The sequence below is a fragment of the Monopterus albus genome, unplaced genomic scaffold, assembly GCF_001952655.1.
Source record: "Monopterus albus unplaced genomic scaffold, M_albus_1.0 scaffold19.1, whole genome shotgun sequence".
Lineage (NCBI taxonomy): Eukaryota > Metazoa > Chordata > Actinopteri > Synbranchiformes > Synbranchidae > Monopterus > Monopterus albus.
Window position 1 is genome coordinate 907,132 of NW_018127899.1, and position 11,274 is coordinate 918,405.

General features: G+C 38.7%; 1 protein-coding gene across 1 annotated transcript; it reads left to right on the forward strand.

The window, feature by feature from the left end:
• The first annotated feature begins 7,474 nt into the window (after positions 1-7,474).
• Positions 7,475-8,885, forward strand: admb (adrenomedullin b). Its single transcript, XM_020593364.1, has 3 exons — positions 7,475-7,578; positions 8,113-8,247; positions 8,594-8,885. The coding sequence occupies exons 1-3, from the start codon at positions 7,475-7,477 to the stop codon at positions 8,883-8,885; spliced, it is 531 nt and encodes a 176-aa protein (XP_020449020.1).
• The last annotated feature ends 2,389 nt before the right edge of the window (positions 8,886-11,274 follow it).

The following is an 11,274-nucleotide window of genomic DNA, read 5'->3' on the forward strand; positions in this document are numbered from 1 at the left end:
CTTGGCGGCCTTAGTTAGCGCACTGGTTGTACTGGGCAGTTAACAGATGTGAATCTGTTAATGTGAAGCAGGGTGTTGCAGAGAAACAGGAAACGCACTCAACGTTTTCCTGAATAACATGTCAGATAATTTCCACAAGCTAGGCTTTTAAAGGCAATTCTTTTCATAGGCATCCTTTGCATGTCACTGTTTGGTAGTGTGACTCACAAAGAGGTGTTTTGATACCAAGACCAAGCACGACACCCACACTGAGAACAGATTGCAGTGCTATGCTATTCTATAAATATTTAAATGACTAAGGAGAAAGCTATTTATTGGCCAAAAGCACAAAATAGAGAATATCTGTGGGTGGTTGACAGCGTTGTTGATCAATATCAATGACTACTCTGTCAGGTGAAAAAATTTTTGGCTTCCAAAAGCCATTTTCCATCCTGCACCACACCCACTGGAATGTCAAGACTCTCCAAATTGATCCCTGACGTATTTGCACTTATAATGCAATAATAAAGGTCAAGGGAGAAACCAGTATCACCAGACACAAATGTCTGCCAACTGCAGGTCAAAGAAGAAGATTCAGCATGATGATACATGACCCTAAAGTAATTGGCAAGGTATTGTCTCACAATTAAGAAACTGTGACTTAATGCATCACAGGGCTATAAAATGTGATGACTAAAAAACACATCACTATGCTGAATCCTCATACACTTAATACTAATCAACCTTAGAAAGAAAGACAACGCTGAATACGTTAACACTCAGGGGTCATGTGTGGGCACTGAAGAGTACTCCTACAGGAACACAGGTAGCTCTCCAGAGACAGAGTCACCGCTGCACACTATATTCCCTGCCTTCAGTGGTCACGATAAACACATTTCACTTCATTTTAGTGACTGCAAAACATATGTGTGCAATTAATACACTGGACAAAAAAAAAAAAAATTAGTTGACCAAATTACATAAAGTTAATCTACTATTTTGATCAACTGTTTCAACCTTACATAAAATCTTTTTTGAGCAAGTTGGGGCAGTAACACAATTTGAGAAAAATAACTATGAAAGCCCTATACAGAACTGTGAAAAAGCTGAAATAATTACTCAGATTCATTACAACTTGAGTCCTGTTTACGTTAGTCTATATTTATTTACCTCTTGACAAACTGGCATCACACAACACCTGATTCCCAGAGACTTAAAAAGCAACAATAGGAAACATTTGTGATAGTTCATAAGCCATCTGAACATCTGGTCTATGAAATACTAATTATTTGTGATCTGCATTGACATCTCCTGAAATGGTGCTGTTCCTCTGCATTTCAGAAGTCACCTTCTGGTTTGTTTTGGAACACAATCTCAAGGGGGAGCTTAGTTTGATGCAAGGGATATCACTGCTAATGCAAACATAATTAGAATCATCTTCACAAGACTGAGATCACAGAGGGATCTGAATCAAGCTCGAGAAATTATTCATCATGCAGTCCTAACAGATAACAATATAGAACATCCTAAGCCCTGCTCCTGCCAGTGGATTCTATATATACTGGTACCTTTGAACATCATCCAGCACCAGTTGTCACTCAGCTCTGTCAAACTGCACTTTTTAATTAACATAAACATCTTATAAAATATATCTTCTGCTTCCCTTCTATTAGATTGATAATGATGGTCATCAGAGCCAGTTAAACAGACAACAGTGTGCTGTGAGGGAAATTATCACAGGAAAGCTCACAAAATATCAAAAATAGTGGTACTGTATAGGTATGGGCAATGATTTTCAAATATTCTGTCATTAAATAAAACAACAGCAGCATTTCAACATCTGCCCCACAGCAAGTGGCATTTGTAGGTTGTTCATGGCTGTACAGTTTCTCAGCAAAGACGAAGTCCAGGAACAATGAAAACTACTATACAGAGTGCCAAATGTGAAAATAGATAAAACCACTCCTAGTAACTGCCATAAATAACTGTGCCAAACAGTTGGATTTTTCCATCTCTTTCCAGTCCATACTGGTGCTAGGCAAGTATCATCCAGTGTCAAAACTTGGAACTGATCCAGGGATGTGCCTCAAAAATTAACAGTGTCAGGTTCCAACAGTCACAGCACAGACCAGCGGCGAAACTGGGAACAGCACCACTATACTCTGAAACTTTGCTGAGAATACTAAAAACATATAACCTTATTCCAAATGACTATGAGGATGATTACACAGTGAGCAAACATGAAAACTTTGCTTTATATGATGCAGACAAATAAAATATTACTCATTCTTAATATGAGTAATAGGGTTTTCTTTTATAACAATAATAATTATAACAATAATAATAAACTGTATTTATATAGCGCTCTACAACTCGCAAGAGCACCAGAGTGCTGTACAGTCAAAACCCAATAATCAGAGCAAAATGATAACAACAGAAAAAAATACTAGAGTGCTGAGAAAATGAACAGTCGCCCCACTTTTTATAGCGGGATCGCGGGACCACCAGTGACAACTGATCAGTTGATCGGAGAGCTCTCTGCGGCACATAAATAGCCAACAGGTCAGACAAATAAGATGGTGCAAGTCCGTGAATAGCCTTAAAAACAAACAATAATATCTTGAATTTAATTCTGAATTGGATTGGAAGCCAGTGAATAGCACAGAGAATAGGGGAAATATGAGCAAACTTGGGAGCATTAGATAGTAGCCGAGCTGCTGCATTTTGGACTAATTGTAGTTTGTTGCGCAAAGACTGAGGAACTCCAATATACAGAGCACTGCAATAATCCAACCTTGAGATGACAAATGCATGGATCGCCTTCTCCAAATCACCATGTGACAAAAAAGGTTTCACCTTAGTTAAAAGTCTTATATAAAAGTTACTAAATAGCAGTGATTCTGTAAAATTGTTTAACTCCCACAATTTAATACCTATATATTCCGAGTGTAGTTTAGTGCATACCTGTGTCCTTCTGACAGGGTAACAACTGAGCTGTGGTACAGAACTGAACCCAGAAACACACACACAGGTTACTGGTAATCGAATACAATAAAATAAGACAATTTGAAAATCAGATTGCTAAAGCACCCAATAACCTGCTATAGCTGAGATCATTCTGTTATTTCTCTTTAACCATGTCGGTCAAGCATACATGGAACATTGCCCTTCCCTGGGGCGAACATATTTTCCGCTTGTAAAGGATAAATATCTGATCTTGTATTTTTCCACACAAAACAAATGCGCACAATATTTTTCTGTTTGGAAAGGAGCTACGAGGAATGCTTGGGCCTCACATTTAGACAAGTGTAAATCCCTAGGTACATTTCTAGGGAGTATTCCCTTTCAGTCTCACGAAGAAAGCATCATGCTATCACATACCAGGGCAGCAGAGATAATCAGAAATGTATACTGTAATTCCTCCCTTTTTAAAATCTCAGCTGTAATAAAAACAGCAAAATGTGTAACTATAAATAGACACCAAATGCCTAATAATATCACATACTGGGTGGCTGCCAGTACTGAGCTCACAATGTACTCTACTGACCTCTGACTTTGAAAATCAATCACAGTTTCAGCTGTAGCCTATCCATAACATCATACTGTCTTGATTTTGTAATATAAAAGATAATCCTACAACGATAATTCAAAGAAAAAGAAGGTCTTGGCCTACTGATATGAACAACAAATATATATAAAAAAAAGAAAAATCCAAAACCAAAGGTGGTCAGACAGATTTTACACTTTTAGTCTAAAGTGAAAAGTGTTTTCTTGTTCCTTTGATTGCCTAGTGCACCTTTGCCTTAAGGGCAACATAACTTACTTACTGCACTGTAACTGCTAAATAATCATGTTTCAGATCTTTTCTTTGGTCTATTTGTCTTTATTTTCATTGAATGTAATTTTAAAACACTTATATCTTCATTTTGTCTTAATCGGTTTTATTCTGCTTTTGATGCTCATTACGTTTATGCCTCTGCACCGGTGATAGCCGCGGCTGGAGGAATTATGCGATATCCAAGAAACGCCTTGAGGGAGTTTCTTCAAATTGGCTCATGTCCACTTGAACTCAATGATGAACTAATTATATTTTGGTGGTCAATGGTCAGCAACCTCACTTCTGTTCCATACCCGTGAATTTGACTGGTTGGCAGAGGCATACATCCGCGAAGTGGTCATTCTAGTTAACACTGACAGTTTTTCTGTGCCTATGTAAAGCAATATGTTTTGTCTCTGTATGAATGTCTATATACTGTATGTCTATGTGTATTTGGTATACAAAAAAGAATATAGGCCAACAAATTTAAGAGCAAGAAAGAATCATGTAAAAACAAAGATCCCTGAGTCATCTTTTGGTTTAAAGGTGCAGTGTTGTTGCTATGACAGCAGTGTGTGTGTGTGTGTCTATTTGAGGTGCCTAAATGCATGACTCATGAGTTTCTACAGACCCATCAAACCTTTTGTGTGTGACTGGGTTTTATGAAGTCATATCAAAACAGACAATACACTGGTACAGTTGCTTATAGAAACGTAGCCTGCAGACGTGCAGAAGATGACGACTGCACTGGTGGTTGTGAGTGTAACGTGGGTTGGGACTGCAACAGCTGTATGCAAGTCAACACAAGTTGAAGGAAAAGGTTTTGAGCAAATTGGGAAAAACAACCATTATTTTCAATTCAGTTCATCAAAGATCAGGATTTAATTTCTGCTGACTAATAAGAGTGAGGCTATAAGCTTGTTTCCTGTTAAACAAAGGATATGTAGAGCAGATGGGGTAGAAAACTCATAGCCACAATGCCATAAAAGCTTATTCACAGACAGTTTCAGTATTTTGAAATAAAGCCATTTTGAATCTGGTTCCAAGTCAGTAAAATATACTGTTTGTGGCCAAACAAATTATGGCCTACTATGAGCGACTGGCTAAACCTCGAATGTATTATTGGAGAACTGGATACAGCACTGCTAAAAAGACTAGATACTGATATATGGGAAACTGGATGTGTCTGGTTGAGCCAACTACCAATGACACATACAGCATGCTACAAACATAGCCCTGTCGTGGCAGCTTTTTTTGTTGTTGTTCCTTTTTAGAAAGAAGTTCACTCAAACACATCCCAAAAGTTCCATCAAGGGTTTATAAACTTAAATTACCACAAAGAGCTTGCACAGCATAATTTATGTTTTGATTTCAAAAGACTAGACAGTTTTAAAAAATTTTACCCTATCCAGCAAACCCTCATTGAAACGATTCTTTCCAAAATCAAACATGATGGCACGGGATAGGGAAAAGTGTGTATTACTGCCCACATTGGGAATAATAAAATAAAGCCAATCAAATGCAGAACCTTATTTACTCTTACTCTACTGGTTTCATGCAGATGTTTCTTTATTTTGCCCAAAGCGGCAAAGCTGTTCTCCTTTAACACTGAATTGATAGAAGTCCCACAGGCATCTGCCTACAGTTTCTCAGGTGTGAGGTTTTTTGGTTTTCTCTGTTCTATATAATCAAATGTTGTTTGGTTCTGGACTGTTAATCAACAATTTTGTGTTTGTCCTTATGTTCTGACACCGCACTACAGCCCTACTGTCACCCGTAAATACAACACATTTATCAAACAGTCAAATCTACAAGCCCTTAGTAAAGATAAGAATAACCTTAAAGCCATTAGACATGCCGATTTTTTAAAAATGTATTTTTACAGCCTGAGGAAAATTTTGGAAGGACTTTGGACACAATAGCTGTTGCCTCTAATTCAGGGGACGCAGCCTTCGAAGGCTGCATTGGAAGACTGACTGCGTCACGGCATTGCAACAAGGCCTTCCCATTTCAAAGGCTCCTTCAAACACGGCCGAGAAATGTGTCCTCCTTTCCCCGGGCAACGAAGCCTCTAGCTGGTGGATCCCTCGTGGCCCACCCTGTCCCAAGATTATTTGCAAACTGGCAAAATGCAAAGCAGCTGCCAAGGTTACCAGATGACAGGAGCAGCACAATGTAATGCAACGTTAGAAGCAGAACAGTTGGTAACGTAAATAGGGAACCCTCTGTAGACTAGACTGTCTCATTTTTGTTCGGCCTTTACAGATGGCATGGGCTTCATAAGCACTGTATTCATAGACTGTGTCCTTCGAAGGACGCAGCCCCTGAACCAAGAGACAGGCAATGTCTGAACAGTTTTTTCAAAAGGTAAAACATTAAGTTAATTTAACAAATTTGTACAATATGCTATTGCATTTCTGATGCTTCTCAAATTCTCATATCTAAAGACTTTTTGCATGTTAATCTTTACACCTTAAGAATCCCAGCCCTTTTGAATTCTTGGAAGTAACTACAGTTGAAGTACCACTGATATGGTCATCTGGAGGTGCAAGGATTCCTTTTAAAGCACATGTTCCTTCCAGAAACTTTCACAGTGCATGCAGTTGCCATAACAACACACTGCTAATCTAAATATACTTGGCTTTTTATAACGATTTAAAATCACAGGTGGTTAGCTCTGTCTGAAACAGAGCCATCAACACACATCTTTAGAAATATTTCCGCTATTAACTACATTTATACCCAACTTAACTGCCTTCAAGCATGCGTGGCCAATGAACTAACCCCCCCTAAGCAACCAGTTTCTAGACAAGACAAAAAAAAAAAAAAAAACGTAAATGGATGTGGTGCACACTTGGTGTACATGGGTCTCCAATGTGCACAGACAAAAATAAGCTTCTGAAAGAGAGAAGGAGGAAAAGGCTATTTAGGTCAATTTGGAAAATGCTGAAATGGACAAAGCCATTTTTTTCAACATGTTCTCCAAGAACAGAGGAGTAATGAACCAGAATTAAGATTTACACAAACTAACAAGCAATCATACTATTTTTGGACTCAATCATAAACACTATCTGCATGTTTTTGGCCTGACTTTCGACATGTGGGGCAGACAGGGTTGACATGAACTGTCCCACAGTCCCTCCCACTGGGTCTGGCAGTCAGGTACAGCTCCCTCCCTCCCACTATAAAGCCTCTCATGTTAGCAGTGTAAACGTCAGACTTCAACTCATGGTAAACTCTTTACAGCCCTAGATAAAAATACTTAAACAGTACACAACACACTTAGCTGTGCACCATACAAATTGTCTACATCATCTTACAAACTAGAGCCTGAGGTAAGTGACTTTTTCTTTTTCTTTTTTTAAGACTACAAAAGAATGTGTTGATGTCCTGAGATAAATATGAGTTTAAAGTATTAGGAGTAAAGATCCAGTGATTTTAGGTGTACTGATAAATGGATGTTTCTTCAATGACCTGCTTGACAAATCTATTAATGCTAACCTGTAACTGACAAACCAACCAGACTGTGCTTCATAACCACCTTGTTGGGCAGCTACAAAAACAGCACAATTGCCAATTTAATGCATTTAAAACTTATCAAGTCACCGCTTGTGACATCAGATCATGGTATCCCCCATAAATACAACTTATCTTTGCCACTGACAGCTTGCAACCAAAATGAGATTAGCCCTGCACACAGTCATCTGCTGCTGTGTTTTCACCCTGGTCCTGCCACTGGTACAAGACGCCACAGGGGAGCTCAACTCCAGCCTGAAGAAAAGGTGAGCTACCTGATCAACAAGCACATTGTATCTTAAGCACATTATTTTTTATATGTAAAAAAAAAAAAACTAGAGTAAATTGTGCAATACAGAAAACATTTTAATGACGATCCCATGGTTACTGTAGAATAGTAGTCTGAATTTTTTGTCAGCAGGGAATTTTACATAAAAAAAATGTTTATGTTCTTTGGTGGACAAACTTTGTAAGAGAGGCACTGTACAAGTGTGTCTTTGGTATTTCATTACTGCTATTACTTGTTACTAGACACAGCCCGTGGCAATATGCCTATTTATTGGTTAGGCAATTCTCCTTTTTCAAGAATGACATTTCCTAGAAATAAGTAAAAACGGTCCTTTCTTCATAACAATGCTAACTGATCCTAGAAGATTCTTGCATATTGATATAGTGAGCAACACTGACATCAAATGAAATCCCATATGTTATATGTGTAAGGCTGTTCATGTCTGTACCCTCAGTTCTTGCCATTGAATGATCAGTTCTCGCTATTACAACCTCTCGTTTCTGTGTTGCAGGTTTAAAGTATGGCTGCAGAGTCGAATGAAGAGAGACCTGCACAGCAGTTTAGGGACAGCCCATGAGCAGCCTTCTGACATCTATGATGGACCACAACAGGATGAGAATGCCAAAATGATCTCACCTCCATCAAGGTAACAAAATCTACATCTTGGGGGCACTGTTGACTTCATCTGATAGCTGACGGCAATTGATAGGAAACACGGGGAGAGGGAAGTGTGTGTGGAATTCAGCTGGAACTTTAATTTCACAATATCCATCATGTGAGAAAAGATAGATATGCTGAAGTAGGTAGGCAATGGAACACAGTGGATGATCTGTCTTCTGCTGCACTGACACATTTAGATGAATCTACATAAATCTCAATGACAATTTGGATTTACATTCTGTTAGCATGCGTGTTGCCAGATCACATTCAAACAGCCCTGAAAAGCAGCCTCAAAGCTGAGCAAAAATATTTATTTTCCAAACCCTTTCCAGATTTGGGCTAAATAGCCGACCCAGAAGGTCATCATCATCCAGATCTTCCAAACCATTCGGCTGCATCCTACCCACATGTGTATATCACGACCTGCTCGACCTACTGTACAAAATTAACAAGGAAAAAGAGACTAAAGCCCCTGAGAGCAAGATTGGCTCGAAAGGCTATGGACGCCGACGCCGCTCACTTCTGGATGTCGCACAGCTTCCCCTCCAGACAAGAAGAGAAGGGCGAAGCACTGGAGCTGGTCAGCAAGTCCACAGACACAAAAGCACATCCACAGTGGCCTGAGACAGGCATGGAAAAGGCAGAGCAGACTCCTTGGTTTTTGCTCTCAGCAGATAAAGATAAGTCCCCTAAGAAGTTTTATTCCACAGATTTACAACTAGATGCACACAAAAAATGGCTGCTACATCTGTACGGCCCATCAGATGAAGATGAGGTCCCTCTGGGTGAGAGAGAGATTCCAGTAATTGATACTGAGAAACTTGTGTGTGCAGGTTTCAGTGTGTCGAACAAGTGTGTGATTTATGGATGACTTCAAGTCAGACCTGTGGGACTTACCAAGAATCTGTGTCTCTTCTTCAGTTTTTAAAGTGAGCTTGGCAGCTGAGACAGACAATTCCTGAAGACTTTCACTGATATACCCATGAACTGAGGAGGAACCGAGGCCACAGAGGAGGAGCCTTTTGTCTCAAGATACTGACATGACTGGACTCTAAACTGTCACATTCAGAATCCCCCCCCCCCCAGTGAACTGAATGTAGTGAACTGTGTGTGAAGTGCAATTTATACAATATACCAAATTAAAATATGTAATTATCCATGTGTATATAAGGATATATAAAGTGATCTCATATTTAAGCATACAATATAACTATATTTTTATACCACCAGCCACATATTAAACATCATTTTGATTTTTAACATGAAGCATTTCATGTATCTTACCTGTAAATAATTGTGTTCATGTGAATTATGTACCTTATCACAGCATATACTTACTGCCTTAACAATAGACATTTGCTTGAATGGTAGAAGTCGTACATAGCCAATCAAAAACATGGGGGTCATTTAGCTTTAGCTGAACTTTAATGCAATGGAAAGTGAAAGTTATCTATGATGTGGAAGGACTAACGTGAGTGTTGTGCTGCCATCTAGCTTTACATTAGGCAACATTTAACAATACAGGGCAAACCATTTAAAAAAAATCTAATCAATGCAGCTAAATAAATACTGTTACTTTAAACTCTTAATTCTGATATTACTGGCTTCTTTATTTAAATGTAATAAATTCTTATTTCACAATTAAGCTGAAATTAATTGAAATATATGGGGTAAGTTGTCCTTACTTTAGAAATAAATGAATGCAATAATAAAAAGAACTTGAAGCAACTCTGACAGCCAATGTTTTGTTTGTCCATTTGTGTGCTAGTGTTAGGAGGCTCATAGGCAATACAATATAAATGAGCCTTGCCATTTTGTGATGGTATGTGTAGTTTTAACTAGCTTATATGCATTTAATTTGAATTACTGCTGGGTAGCTTGTGAATCTTCCACTGTAGATCAATGGGGTCTAATAATTATACTGCATTTTTTATATTTTAATCTGGTTCTGAGATGTAACTAGTAACTAAAGTCATAAAATACATGTAGTGGAGTAGAAATTAAAATATTTGCCTCTGAAATGTAGTGAAGTCAAAGTATGAAGCAACAGAAAATGAACATACTTAAGTACAGATACTTCAAAATTCTAGGGCATTAAGTGATATGGGGTATACTATGGTCAGCAAGTTCCCTGCATGAGTAAAGTTGCACTAAGAGGGTCTTAAAAAGTCTCACATGCAGTATATATGCAATGTTCATATGCCGTTGGGGCACCCGTCTCTGTGTGGCTGAGCTTGCGTTTACACTACAGTTCAAACAAATCAGTCAGAGCCCAGACCGTAAAGATGCTGTGGAATGACCTCCAGAGAGCGTTCATACCAGAATATGGCTACATTCAAGCAGCTCTGTTGGAAAGAATGGTCTAAAAGTTCTTCTGAACATTGCACACCTGAACCACAGCTGCCACAAATGCTCGTTTGAAGCCAAATCTGCCAAGAGACATTCAACTAGTTATTAAATCCAAGGGTTCAGTTACATTTTCTACCAGCAATGTGAGTTGTTTGTGTTCAGGGGTTTCCCTACCATAGAAAGGCTTAGACACACCACCTAAGTGTTTTTGTGTTTTACAGTATAACATTAAATGATTCCTTATAAATATGTGCTTTGGCCAAAATATAATTAGTTTTGTTTTGTTTTGCCACCCAAGGGCCAAGAGAGGGACTTCACTGATTTCCTTTACTGGCCAGATGGGGGTGATGTAAGCCTTACTCCACCACTATGAAACCACCTCAGTCCAGCTTGTGCAGGATACTGTAGGTAGTTCACAGACAAATTTCTATTACTGATTGCATTTATGGACAATGACTTTGATAAACCTAATTTCAGGAATGCAGTTCTACATGCCTTTTGCTTTTAATAATAATCCATTTCCCTCCTGCATCACTAAATGAGAACGACTGTAGCAGTATCATTTGTAATGTAGGTAAATAAGAATGCAATTGAAACTGTGGTGGGATTTGTGATTAATACCCTAGGGGGGGGGGGGGGGGGGCTGGTTTAGTATCAATGTTTT